Genomic DNA, 15,363 nt, shown 5'->3' on the forward strand with positions numbered 1-15,363 from the left:
ATTAGAAACACAAGCCTTTACAAACACGGCACGTAATCGTGTTTGAGCAGTTAAGAATAGATATAAAACAGTGACGTGACGTTACAAGGCAGATAAAGAATGCAGGGCTAACTGTGCAGTTAAGTGAGGCTAAATACGGTACAGTGTAAACAAACCTGAACCAGGATGATGATGATGATGATGATGATGGATTCTACATGTCGCTCACACTGAGTGGTAAATGGGTTAAAGGAGAGCAAGCACCATTAGACTAATGAATTTGTTATGAGTCTGACTCTCATCCAATCTTGCTGATTCATGAATCATGCTTGAATGCAGTGGCGGGTTTACTTTGATTTTCATTTTCATATTATATAAGATCAAGGCAGCCATTATGAAGACGATATGACAACTTTTAAGCATCCGACAGCCCAGATATGTTTCTTCCACTGGTGTGAATACAGTATGTTACTGGGATCCAGTTCTTTAAAATATCACTGACGTTCTATGTGTCAAAGAATTTGCAAAAGGTTCTTCTTTACCACCACGATGCGTCACACACACATGACTGGTCAGTACAAGGACAAACAGTGAGAAGGCATTAATGTCTTGAACAAGAGAGAGAAAAAATCGCCAAAACTCCCCCTGCAGAAATGAAATTAAGTACAAGACTTTTAATTCACATGTCGGGCCTAAACTTGACCTGGTCTGTTAATTTAATGGATTGGGGGACTTCACTTCACTTCACCCATCAGGTGGCAAACTAAAGTAAAAGTAAGAGCATAATGAGTCCAAATACTTGAGCCATGATACACCAGATCTCAAAACAGAGGTTTTTAGCAGCGGGCAGCAAGACACCTTCATAAAAGCCCCAAAAAGAGAACATCATGCTAGAAGTGCGTATATCCCTCCAGTTCTTTGACTTGTGTAATTTATGCCAACACAAATTGACGCTGCTCTGATCCATCCTCTTCAAGCTTCACAGTTCATGGCAAATGTTGTTGTTTCCAACTGATGGAGTGCTCATTCTCTAAACCAACACTCGAATGTACCAACAGCGATGTGAAACCATGAGCACGTTGGTCTTAAAAAGAGGTGTGGTCATGCACATTGTTGGCATATTGCTATATTGCGATCTTGCCCCCCTCTTAGACAACAGAAAGCATTTTATCCACTGACCAACAAAGAAGTTGTGCTGTCTTGCTATTAAAAAAGCCAATTTTTCAGTTACTGTAATATACTCCAGAAACAATGCAAATAAACTCAACGTTTTAAACACAGATGCACGCACAGCTGCACTCCTAATTATTTGTGTTAAAAAGGCACAAATTGTAGCTTTTAGCAAATGGACCAGATGCAGGCACACCTGGCTTTTAAACCGAACAAGAGGAAACATTCTGATTAATTTTTATCACGTAAAGCCAAATATCATCCCTGTTAATTGGTAAAGAAACTTAAAACAAGCCCAGTACACATTACCAGTAATTGTGCATCCAAATGATGTGCAGTTTAAAAAGCAAAGGGGGCCTGAACACTTGAACACACTATTTGTCGTTGTTGTGGGTGGGTTGATCATCTGCTAAAGCTCAGCAACTATCATACTGACGGTTAATGCAGCACCTCTTTTTATTCATCGTACTTGAGAATGAGTTATGGAAATAAAGTTTGATGATGGCATAATTATCCAGCAGAAGATGACATAACTCATAATGGAGTGCAAATACAACTGTTCTAAATTGAAAAACACACACACACACACACACACACACACACACACACTCATTAGGAAAGCCTCAGTGGGTGGTAGAGGACTGTTTAGGTCCCAATTTTTCCATTTAGCCCCGCTATCTTTCTCTCTAATGCCACTGTACGATTGTGACGATCAATCGTGGCAATATCTGTGGTAGTGGCTCCAAAACAATGGTCCTTTATCAGAAACAAAGACAAACGATCTCAAGGTCTTGCGACCAAACATAGCCTGCAACAAATGTCTGAAAGTGTCAGAAATTTAGGATGATCATCTCACATTTTGAATGCCTCTGCGATCTACCTCAACTGCCAACCAATAGAAACGCAGTATGAAAAGACGCACTAATGCGCTCGACCATCCAGAATCAAGAGCTGTCGATAGCGTACGATAACAATAACATAACGTATCTCAAGCACTCTCTGCGACACTGTCCTGCTTTCTCTCCATGCACATGAAGCACATGAAGCCCACTATGGCAAAGAGCTCACTTTGTGTTGACCGACATAGCAACCTCAGCTAGATCCGGTTGACCCACAAAGATGATGCTAATGACACCGCCTGTTGACTTGCCTCACAGTCTATTCACTAGATACCTCATGGCACTGTGTACATGCATGTCGTATCCGGCATTATGAGATCCATTTCGCCCCGGGGTGGCTTGCAATAAACTTATATGATTACAAAAATTGCGATTTGTAGGAGGCATAAGACACAAAGACACTCACAGCAAAAGCAAACACACGTTAACATTGCCACACAGACATGTTACAGTACATCTTTCTACCTGTAGGCACACTGAAGGGGGATAAGGGCATTCAAATGTACAGAGACACACAAATACCATCTATCATCTGATCAATGCAGACAGACAAGGACACAGTGACGATGATGATGGTCGACAGGTTGACACATGAGCATGTACTGTTTTTGTGACACAATATGCACAGAACGAGGAGAGAGCCCCATCACAGCGATCAGACAGCGAACACAAAGTAAATACGTCCTCAAAGACATTCAGGAAAAAGTCGTGAAGCCCCATCCCCCACAGAACTACACATGTTCTGTTTGGCCAGTTTCTGTTCCCAATTGCCAAATTATGTTTACATTCATGACTGCTGCAGCTTTACCACTCAAAGTTCTTACTCGTTTACACATTTTTTTGGATTAAGTTCATGAATAATCGTTGCATGATTGTATTCTATTTCCTGTTTTCCAATCATTAAGACAGAAACATAAATGAACACACAATCCAGTCACCCATGTGTATCTGCTCTCCTGCATGGGCAAAATAAAAAATAAAAATAAAATAACCGTCAAGTCCAGAGATCCTCTCTGTGTGGACAAAGTCATGGCTAGGACACACAGCACTTTGGAGAGGAGAGCTGAACATGTGCACAGTGAAACAGCATGAGTCAAGCTGCTTTATCTTTGTTAGAATTATATAACGAAAGGAATGTGCTTTGTTTTAGATAATACAATGCAAGATATAAAAGCTAAAATGACGAAAATAAAGTGTTTGGTACAAATAGAGTGGAAAGGATTGAAATAGGGACGAGCACAACAGGTCAGAAAGGTCAGGACTGTGTGAGAGCAGACCTATGCCAGGTGTAGCAGCAGGGGTTTGGCACAAGCATCTCTGACATATCTGTCTTAATTAAGTGAAGACGGGTGGACTGGCAGTGAGATGCTTCAGGTTAGAGGGTGAAAAAAGTGCGAGGACACAGAGAGAAAGAAAAACCTGAATATTCAAGAAGTGGCTTCATTTAAATGGTAAAAATGAAGATGTTGGTCTGTGTTCATTTTTTGAACCAAACGCTGCAGATGTGTTCATTGAAGAAACAGAAATACTAACAAAGGCATTGATGTGTAACCAACAGAGCTTCATCCAGATTAGTTTACAGTCAGTGCCAAGTCCCCAGAAAGGAGGAAAGACAACATAAGACAGGAGGCGTTGGAATATTCTCGAAGATGACATGACTGATTCAAAGACTCCAAGTTCTGTGCACAGACCAGCTGTGGTGTTTAATTAACGTCTACGGATCCAACTGTTGAAAAAAGCGAATGTTTCAATTCGGTACCGCCGTTGGCCTGTTGAAAACAGCCAGAAAAGTTGACTTGTACTTAATGCCTCTGATTCAGGAAATAGCCAACCATAGATTTAGATTTTGGGGTGGCACCTGGGGTGACCAATCAGAATTCAAGGCGGGGAGGAATGCCACCCTGCCTTGGTCTTGGTCTTGACTCTGTCTCGATCCCTAAATGTCTTGGTCTTGTCTCAGTCTTGGAGCACACTGGTCTCGGGTATGTCTTGGTCTTGGTTAGTGTGGTCTACTACACTACTGTAACCCTTTGAGGGCCAAACTTATGTGGTTATTATACGTTGGCTTCGATTGGACCCACAGGCCTGGCTTCAGGCTGCTGCTGGATAGAGAGCACTAGATGATGCTTAGTAATAAATGAAATAAAGGAGAAAAGAAATGAGGGAGAGAGAAAGAGAGAGAGAATGAGCAGATGGAGAGTTTGTGTTTTGGAGAGGACGGCACACAATGCGCTCACCAAGGAGCTCGCTCTCAGGTGCTCCTGCTGGCAACATGTGCGGAAACACTCAAATGGACGGCAACAGCAGTTGTTAAGGGAAGGAGGGCTGTGTTAAATTCATTGTATCAAAGCCGTCCCAGATTTTCCTGCCCTGGAAAGAGATGCGAGCCAAATGTTCTGCTGCTGTAGCTCCAAATGCAGAACCTAAACAGAAGGATACAGTGTCCACAACATGTAATTAAGAAGGTCCAACCAAAAGTTTTTAAACAAAATAATAATACAACTGAAAGGAAATATTAGATTTAAAGCTTCTCCAGCTCTTATTAATCTCACAGTGCATCTGTACACAAACACAGACTGCTTCCTATATGTGATGCAGCATTATTATGAAAAACAGGCAACTATATAAGCTGCCATAGCCATGTGATACTGCACATTCAACTGCACAGACACAGACACATCAAGCGGCTTATTCCCTTTTCAAAGAGCACAGAATGCATGTAAATGCGCTCATTGTTGCATGATGCCTTGGCACATGTACAGCCGCACACATGTGCCAGAATATGTACGTAAAATCCACAGACGTTCATATGTGCAATCACTCAAATATACACGCTAATCCTCCACGCGTTCCTTCCTATTATTGCAAAATGTAAATGAAAGCAAAACAGTTTCTTTTCAATCTCCTCATTTGAAGTCATCAGTTTTGCATAACATTGCTGAAAATAAAGAAAAATAATACATTCCTCCGAAATGTGTTATTTGATATTTATCAGGTGTATTCTCTGCTGGAAGACTAAAAACACCCAAAAGTAATGCCAGTCTGTACTGTCGGACTATAGAGTAGAAATATGAAGCCTGCTTTGTCATGTTTCAAGAAAAACCTCCAGTTGTTTTTGCAGTTTACCTTAAACGGTAATAGTTGTAGCAGGATTGTATTTAATCCCTGCACTGGTTTAGAGAATTGACCTGAGGGAGTGAATGATTACCGGCCACTCTGTTTCTCTCCTCGAGAGCTGCTGTTGAAGTGCCTGGAGTTACACAATGGACCCCACATTTGAAGTGTTCAATAAGCAATTACCAGGCTGTAATAGTGCTTAGAGACTTCCCTGAAATGTGTGAAAATGAAAACCACTCCGAGGCATTCTGAAATGACAAATATAGGACACTGGTTTCAGTCATTTCAGCTGGTATAAAATATTATAAATGACTCAACAAGGAAACAGGCAAAAGGGAAACCGAGCCTCTGCTAAAGAAAATTAATTTGTTTACAACCAGCCAACGGAGGACTTCTGTTTGCAGTCTTTATCTTAATATTGTCCAAACACTCTGCCTGCAAACGGATGAATCATAGATGCTGCACAAGAAATTCAAATCATCCACACAAAGCTCTTTTTTTCCTGAGAGTGCTGTTAAAGAGCTCAAGTAGGTGAAAAAATGAAAAACCCCAATATGCTTCTAAAACGTCTATGGTATAGAGTGGTATGATCATACCATATTGAACAGTATCTAATGTATTAAAAAGAGGAGTGTCAGCATCAATCCGGATTAATTAGAGTCTGAAATGAATGCATTCATTTTTGTCAACCTGATTAACCTGCATGCTGTTTTGTCCTTTTAGGCACAGCGTTGATAAAATGTGGCATCTTTGAATGTCTTATTTCACTTTTAAAGAACTCAAAGTTAGCTCAGGTGATAAGTAATAAGGAATATCCAGCTCATTGAATCAAACATTTCAATCTTTTACCGTCCTCTCGTTTGGTTTTTGCAGCAAATCAAGTAATCTCAGTTTAAGACAGGCTTTTATTTTCGATTTTCGTACTCACAATTTCTACTTTAAATGTGAAATGATGTCATTTCAAACATGCCATTAATCGTGATTATTTATTGAAATTTTGGGATTGATTGTGATTACATTTTTTGATCATTTGACAACCCTGATTCAAACCAATATCAACCAGCCCCATTCATAAACGTTCATTACAACTAATGAAGCTCCGCTGGTCATACATCTTCTGACCAGGCTTTACACATTGTCTTAAGAGTGTTTTTTTCCTGGTGGGAGTGTGTGATGAGATCAGTCACACAGGAACATAAGCAAACACATACAAGCGTACTTTGTCATAAACAAGCAGTACAAGCTCGTAGAGCATGCTCCCTTTATTATGGAAACCGGTGTTAAAATCTAAAAAAAAAAGGTACCACGTCTTATGATTCAGTGTGATAAGGGCTCAAAATGAAGGGAAAAAACATCAGACAGAAGACTCCTTTTTCTCTTCAGGAAAAAAGATATTAAAGAGGCTATACAAACAAGGTTGTTAGTGTCTTTAGGGAAGAGTCATATAGAGGGTGGGGGGTGATGACCGAATAACAGAGTCGACTTCCACTCAGGGGTCCTGTGCTGATTTGACTTGACATTCTAAACTCTATGTTAACTCTCTACAAATCTCCGGTTTTACTGCAACAATATCCCTTATCTACCTTCTCTCACCGTATTTGTTTCTCTCGATTTCTGTTGGTGTTTTTAATCCAAGGTCATTGATTGTAGACTGCTAAAGCTTTTTTATTACTAAATGTAGTAAAAACCAAACATTCAAATCTTTGTGGATGAACACAGTGTCCAGGGATGTGCACATTTATCAACTAAATAGTTCAACGTCAAATATTTGCATTCGTCACAGGATTGATGGCACAATTTTTTCTTCTCTGATATTCATTTTAACACCTAGAAACGAGAATTTGACCCCTTAGATACTGGTGCTAAACATAAATACTAACATCTCTGGTGGGAACACAATGATTGTTGACATGTTCTGAATAACATTCAAGAGTTATCTTTGGTTTGTTATTGCCACATTGATTTCTTAAGGGGCCAGTTGGTTACAGTATTGGTACCATTGCTCTATACATTTTAGACCAAAACTGATACTGGTATTGGAATCGAAAAAAACTCTTTCACAAACTGTCTTAAGGGCTCATCAATGTCAATTAACCATGTCTCTTCCTTTATTTCCCTTCCTCCACTGTCTCTCCACCTATCCAGACACGACTCCAAGAGACTTCTACAAGAGCTATCCAATGGTAGACTACACCCACCGCCAGTCACCACCCACTTTCCAGCCAATCAACTTCCACCCAAAGGACAAGCCCTTCCTCCCGCCACCCGACATCCATGCGCCACTGGCCATCACCATTAACGCGTCCCAGATCCCCAAACCTAAGATCTCCAAAACCAACACCCATCCCCTCACATCCAGTTCAGCCTTCAAGGCGTGGGACCCCAGCAAGAGCCACATCCAGCACCCTGCAGCCACCCACATGGGCCTCCAGGCACAGCCGCAGCACCATCCCATCCAGCAGCACCAGCAGCACCAGCAGCATCAGCAGCATCAGCAGCATCAGCAGCATCAGCAGCATCAACAGCATCAACAGCATCAGCAGCATCAGCAGCATCAGCAGCATCAGCAGCACCAACAGCACCAACAGCACCAACAGCACCAACAGCAGCAGCACCAGCAGCTGCACCAGCAGAACAGCCGGCGCCAGGCCTACTCCAACAAGAGGCAGTTCAGCATCGAGACACTGCCCGAGCTATTCTCACAGCCGCTGGGCTACGGTCACTCGCCGCACATGCACCCAAAGCACAAGGGACTTCCAACCAACAGCAAGACAGAAGTCACTGTCTGAACATGGAGATAAAAGTGAAGGAAGCCAAGCGACATCATACTAAATGCTAAGATATCTGATGTATCTACAGCTGTGATGGCAAGAGGGAAGCAGGCAGGCAAATATCGTGCTTACACTGATTTTTTTTTTTTTATCTGTGCAATTTCCTCATCAATGTTGACAACACTTAAAATGTTGGTTACATTTGTGTACTTTTAAAAAAAACCACTGGATCAAAACAGCAGCAGCAGATAAGCAGTGAAGGTGGTGGATTGGCAGGTGTCGGCTGTGACTCTTTGAACCAGACGTCTCTTCTAAATTATTGAGTGGCCTCTCAGTGTTCTCGCACAGCTCTCTCCTTCTCCCTTGCACCTCAATGACACTCTGCACTGCTCTGTAGTACCACTCCACCATGCACAAATGTTTAAATCCAAACCACAATCACAATTTACCCCCAAACAGTAGCCCGGATGCACTCTGCTTAATTCTTCTGAGACTGTCAGGGAGGCTGGAAGGGGGAGTGTTTCCCCCAAGACTTTGGCTCCCTATCAGCAGAGACAATGCTATTGTGTTGTCAGCTCCCATTGCCCTCCAGCCCCTGCAGAGAGAAAGTTATAAGCCTGGCAATTCATAGCAGATAGAAGGGCGGGTTGGGGGTGGTTATTCATCTCATTCCAGGGGCAAATGAGATGAGAAGGATCTGAACCGTGTATGCACACGCTCTACACACTTGTCAAAAACTACAGAAGGCTCCCCCAGCAGTGTCAGAGACCACAGGCATCCCACTGATACACAAGCAGATGCACACTTGTGTCTTGTCTCACACTGATCCTCAGAAACTGGGGAGGAAGTGAATAAGCAAGCACCCGCATTGGTATTTGTAACAGTTTGTCGGGCTGCCTGTTTCAGTCTCCCTTTGTCTTGTGTTGTTTCGGATGTTAAGAAATTGCAGGACATGTCACAATGCCTGGAGAAAAAAAAGAGCAAATGAGTCCATGTGTACAGAAAGGTCATCCAAAGTCAATGCACCATCACAAGTGATTCCCCAGCATGGCAACTCAGAGCTGTTTGGAGCATTGGAGAGGGCTGAAACCGTTTGTCTCATTGCTTTGTGATGTACTTCAAAACCTGTAAATGTACTACTTTGAAATGCACAAACTTTCGACTGCTCGCACCAAAAGAAAGAAATCTGTGAACTGTTTTCAAACACTGTAAACACATGAAGCTTTTTTTTCATGAAAATTCTCCAATTTCAATAGTTGAATTCAGACCCAAATTATAAATAGTTGACAGTATTTGGACACGACACATATTCATAATTTCCAGAATGTAGTTGTTATGACTCGTTTACATGGATTGTAAGGGAATACAATTAAAATTCAGTAGTTACCCAACAGTTATTTTATTCAAGTTGTACAACTTTGGGCTCATCTGTTCTATTGAAACAGGAGTTTGATCTGGATCCAATTGTTAGCTTAATGCTACAGCTGGAAATTAAACAAACCTCTTTCTCCAAAGTTATCTGATTTATGTGCGGTTTATTCAGCCCTTTTGCTAACGTAAGCTACTTATAAGCCCATTTTGTTTTTGGAGTTAGAGGTTGTATAAACCCAGCATCTTCTTTGAACTACAGCATTATGAAATGGTGGCACATAATGTGATAGCACCAGACTATGTTTGTATGCATTCATTGACGGTAACATTAAGCTAGTTTGGATCTTGGGTAAATATTGTCAAACCAAAACCTGGCTTTTGTAGTATTTAAAGTTCTTTGTTTGTAAAATGGTCCTACTTGGTCAAATACAGAAAATTAGGACATGTGGGTTTGGAGGCTGAGAGGAAGTTGAAGGAAAATTGCTTGTACTACTTGAGGTACAGTATATTCATTGGTGAATGGCCCAGTTTTGTTTGATTCTACATCTTTGGTCGTTAATCTGATTCAGCTGCTCCTTGTTTTTGATTCTTATTAAAACACGAATCCAAGTAAACATGTTGATCCCTATACAGCGAGCAATAATGGCTGTTCAAGGTTGTTACTTTCTGTACTGTCAGACTCCAAGACAAGTGTTTGGAAGTGCTAATGCAACTCTGCTGTCCCTGAAATTCTATGACTGCTGTTGCTTGTGCAAAATTAGCATGACCCAAAGAGCCAAAATAGCTATTTTAATGGCATACAGGCCAGCTTGCAATTGGTGGAATGTCTTCAAATCCATTGTACTTTACAACATTTTCAAGATGGTTGACACTAGTTATCGGTGGCTTTAGTTAACAAACTCAGTTTTGCTTCCTGAACCTCAAAATCTCTTTTCTCCATGCCACAAATTCCCACTTCCTCATCCCCCCACACTACAACCGGTCTGACTCTGATTGAATTCACCTTCATTTGTTATCAAGCGGACACCAGCTATGCCACACTGCATATGCCTGGCACATGCATCGGACAGGTGGTTGGCACCTCATCAAACATAAGTGTTCACCTCAGTCCAAGGACGTAGTTTTTGTTTCCACATTGGTAGGGACACATGGCCTGGGGAGATGTGGAGAACCTCTCTCATTGATTTTCAACCCTTAGTTCCCTATATCCAGTTGTATTTAAACACATTGATTTGGTAAGACTTGCTCGAATGGTACCTAAAGTTCCCAATCAAACAAGTCTCAAAATGACTGCATCTTTTCGACAGTAGTTTAATGTAACTCATGTACAAATCAAATAAGAGAGAGATCATTTGAACTGCTTCCATCACTTTAGCTGTGCTATTCTGTCTTCTGGAGAGTGTTGAATTACCCAACAAATTATTACGATTAAATAAACATAGTTTGTCTACAACTATGCATACATTTAGTTAAGTTTCAAGTAATGATGAACAAACAATTCTTCCAAAACTGCTTTAAAACTCTTTCACAAACCTAGACAAAAAAACTGCATATATTTCAAGATGACCCACTTTGGATATGCGTGCCTTTTTCCAGACCCTCCCAAAGCCTGGAGAACACTTCATAAAATGTCAAGCTGTTTACATACCCATAACAATCTGGATGCTTGTATTTGAACTCTGACCCACTTGTCTTCCTCTCTGTCTCATTTATTGGAAGTATGAGTGGACGTAAAGAGGTTTTACCTTGTACAATATCTGCAGGTAATCATTACATTGTATGTAGCTACACACTACTATGCGAAGGTCTTGCACCTTGTCGGAGCTTTTAAATATACACTAACACGATGACTTGGTATGACTTTGAGTTTCCCAATGTAACCAAAGATGCCAGGATGTCCTGACCTCCTTATAGAACAGGAGGGAGAGAGAGAGCGTTATCATTGGCAGGGTGGTAGCTGTTTCATATCAATGAGTATTCGGCAGACTCAAAGTGAATACTTTGAAATTTGTAATAAAAATCATTGGTTGGGAGATTTCAAAAGTTGCAGGATAATTAAAGAAAGACCTCCTTTTTAAATTCTATGCCCATTCAAAATTCGCACAGTTTTCTGTGCTTTCTCCCTCTCTCTTTCTGTCTCACTTTAGTTTCTCTTTCTCTCTTTTTTTGGCTCCTCAGCAGCCTCCATGCTGTGTGTCATCTACCCCCACACCACCCTCTGTGCCTCCATATCCATGGAGGGTTAAGCGATGAGTTCCGAGCAGTTGTCTGCTGTTTTGTACCCGTTGCTCCAAGTTGTTGTTAAGCATGATATTTTCATTGGATCTCATTTGGGCATGTGTGTGTGGAAGAACTATAATTAATAATTGAATCAAAAAAAGGCCGTCACCGTGTGGCTTGATGTACAAACCCCCACACTCACAAAAATGTGAGAAAAGTCGAGGATAATAACGCTCAAAGAGGACGCGTACAAATTCTAGCATCAACACACACACACTTGGGTGTAAATGAACAGATGCTTCAAGATATACTATTTACATCTTGAGATTAGCGGATGCCAGCATGGCTACCTTAAAAAATGAACCAAGTGGATTTTACATTAAATGCATTTTAATTTTTGAATCCATTGATTTTTCTTCCAAACCGAAAAGTCAGCCAAATTCCCTCATTAGCATCTCAATTTCATGGAGCAGCGATTGTGCGCAAGCAAATAAAGAACGTGCAGCAGGGGTAAACTTTAACAGGGGTGGATAAATTAGCAATATAATGCTTGTTTGTAATGCTCCGTGGGGCCTCTTCACTTTACCTCTCCAAGATGTGGAAAAAAACAAAACCTGCAAGGCAAGCTGCTCGGAGCTGCTGGCACGCTTTTGTAATAAGGGATCAGCTGAGAATGGGGATCATGAATACAAAGGCATCACTGGGATATGCATGGCGTGAATATGCATCAAACACATCTGCGCTTATGCTTTTGCCGCCGCCGCCGCCGCCGCCGCACAGTATGAAACATACTGAGTTGCAGCAGGTTTCTCTCCATCGCTTCCCCTGTCTCTTTGACTTTTACTCCCACGAGGTGCCACACTTTAACTGGGTCACTTCATATGAAAAGTTTTCCGGCCTCCTAAAGCCCTTCCAAATTTTCTCTCTGGGGTCCGTCCTTAATCACTCGGAAAGCATTAGAGGTTGAGGACAAACTAGGGACGACAGCGAGTAAACAAGCAATATATGTAAAGCAATAAGGGCCTGACCGTCCTCACCCTCTTCTTATCTTTTTATTTGTTGACATGCACTCTCCTCTTGAGTTTAGGGGTGGGTGCTAATGGGGGTATTCAGTTTATAACCAGAGGGAGAGCTGAGCAAAAAGAATGGGCTCTGCAGGGGGGCCGGAGAAAAGAGAGATGGGGTTGCATGCACTCAGCTGATAAAGCAATGCTTGTTTTTGTATCTGATTTTGTCTCTAAAAACTTAAAACCCGGGTTTTGTCTCTCTGATGAGCAGCTTAGAAAGCATTGTGTAGCCAAATGTATTCTCAGTTGCACAATTTCAACATTTGTTACTGTTGGGGTTGAGTCATTTCATTCTTCTGCAGCACTGGCTGACTTAACAAACAGCACTAGGACAGCTCTAGGATGTACAATTAAATGAGCCGAGACTACGGTGAGTCCTTCAGGACAAACAGAGCCTCAGGACGGGCTACCAGCAAACTCACAAAGACCAACTACATCTTCTCAACTTTCCTCAAAGTTTTAAGGGAATGACGTGGCTCGTGATGACTGGCTGGCGAGCACTGTGACAGGTGGATTCATGCGCATTCGGGGATCTACATAAGTGGTGTCACAATCACGAAACGCAATCATGCTGCTGTGCTGGAACATACCTTTTTGTTATGACTTTGCTGTGGCCAGGATCTTTCTTTTTTTTTTTTTGCTTTGATGCCGGATAGACTTCTTTGATTACCTTTGGGACAAGGACTACCTGAAAAGTACTGAATATGAGACTGAAAAAGCCTCTGTCGAGCTACAGTTTTTGCCTCTGTTACAATGTAAATACACTCGCACAAACATACACCCACACACACACACACACACACACACACACACACACACACACACACACACACACACACACACACACACACACACACACACACACACACACACACAGAGGTGGAACACTAATTATATCTTCCATACAATTAACCACGACTTTGTGGTACAAACCAGGACCAAAAGCCTTGAATCGGGAGAAGCTGAGTACATCTAACTGATGCTCTAATCCAAAACGGTGTGAATGCTGAGACTGTTTTGGATCATCAGCTTAGCATGTGTTTACTTAATCTCTCCTGATTAATGATAGACTATGGCGTCACTCGCTCTTCTCAGAGCTAACTGACTGTTGTTTGTAAAACTTCTACTCTATAAAAGAAACAATGCAAGTATTCTACCACAGGTTATCTGAATGCGACCTGGTAGACATACTTGGGCTCTGTGATCCCTAGCAATATATAGATAATTGTGTATGGTTCAGATGTTTCTTTGTTTTTCTGTCAGTTTGTTTTTTGTACTGTGTTTTTTCGAGGTTTAAACTTCTGTCAAAAACAAACGGGAGGGGGAAAAAAAAAAAGATGATTTGACTGATGGGGAGTGCTCCCAGATTTAGTCCTGGCTGCACACCCCTTTAACCGCCCCACCCCTCCCACACAACCCTTAAATTCCTTTACAACCAGAGGATGTCAATTGTTTAAAGCTTGTGATCTTTTGAGTTACATTGTATGGTATACATGCACTCATGTGCTTAATGTTAAAAGATATTGCATTGTATTCAAGTGCTTTGCCAACACATTAGCCGAAAGATGAAAGGAAAAATTTCTTGTACAGCTTTTGCATCTGCAAAAAAAAAAAAAAAAAAAAAAAAAAAAAAAGTCATGCTTTGTTTCATGATCATTTCTTATAGGCGGCAATAGGCTGCCTTGGATTGCTATGTACTACTTGTGTATATATGTATGCTGTACCACTTGTCTGCTGTGAAATTTGTTGACTACTCAGCTTATATAAGGGCTTTTTATAGAATTAAAAGCAGACTGGGCAATCTGACGTCACTCTGTAACTCGAGACAAATTTCTCTAGAGGTCTTTTTGTTAGGGGTGAAGGGATATTAACAGACTTTTCATGCATACAATATGTTCTATAAAAACCATTTTGACTGACTTACTGATATGTCTAAAGGCACTCATACGACGTTGGCCCATGTGTCCTGTTTGAATAAATCTTTCAAGAAATACAGCACTTGTTGTTAATTGGACATGTGTGAACTGGCTGTTTCTTCTCAGGAGGATGGGTCTTGTAAGAAATGCAAATGTGAACCTTACTTTTCTTGGTGATCTGGAAAAACAAGGTTAAGAAAAAGTATGATCAACGAAATGATTTTGCCGATTCGGGGGAAAGAACTGCTTGCAATGAGGTGTTAAAAAAGACAAGGTAACACTAAATGACTTGTTTTTATGAACTTTTTTTTTTTTTTTAATTAGGTGCAATAAAGTGACAAACTGGTGATATACAAATGAGGCACACAAAAGGGGAGGGAGAGAAGGTGCTTAGTAAGGGGGACTTAAGAGGTGGAAGAGAGTTGAAGAGTTGAGCAGTGGTATGTGTTGAATAAGTTGATGTTAAACAATGTTGTGGTGTGAGAGGTGAGAGTTTGTGTAATGATTATGTTTTAGCGGAAGTTGACTGCAGCCGGGGTTTTTATGAACTTTTAATGCCTCGTCACTAATCAGAATAGCTAGTCCAAAGCTAGTTTGGAGGTGCCTGTAGCTTTTTAGCTCTTTGCACGTGGTTTGTTTTCCCCACAACAATCTAAGGTGTTAAATGGAAATGTGCTGTAACAAGTTGGTAGCCTATATCCTGGCACAAAGACTGAGAAAAAATGGAATCAGTTAGCCATGCTATGTCCAAGGGTAAATCATGGCATCTGCCAGCACCTCTAAAACTTCATATGTGTTTGTTAAATGCCACCAAAAACCAAAGTGTAAAGAGGAAATGTTGATATGTTAAGGC

General features: G+C 41.2%; 1 protein-coding gene across 1 annotated transcript in view; it reads left to right on the forward strand.

Annotated features, from left to right (window-relative positions):
* The window catches only part of LOC109996504 (protein shisa-9), a 92,725-nt gene extending 78,136 nt beyond the window's left edge, over positions 1 to 14,589 (forward strand). The window contains exon 5 of the mRNA XM_065964735.1: positions 7,311 to 14,589. Coding sequence (XP_065820807.1) covers positions 7,311 to 7,954 — 644 coding nt within the window. The 3' untranslated portion in view covers positions 7,955 to 14,589. The remainder of the gene's footprint in view (positions 1 to 7,310) is intronic.
* Positions 14,590 to 15,363: the final 774 nt, after the last annotated feature.

The sequence above is a fragment of the Labrus bergylta genome, chromosome 16, assembly GCF_963930695.1.
Source record: "Labrus bergylta chromosome 16, fLabBer1.1, whole genome shotgun sequence".
Classification (NCBI taxonomy): Eukaryota; Metazoa; Chordata; class Actinopteri; order Labriformes; family Labridae; genus Labrus; species Labrus bergylta.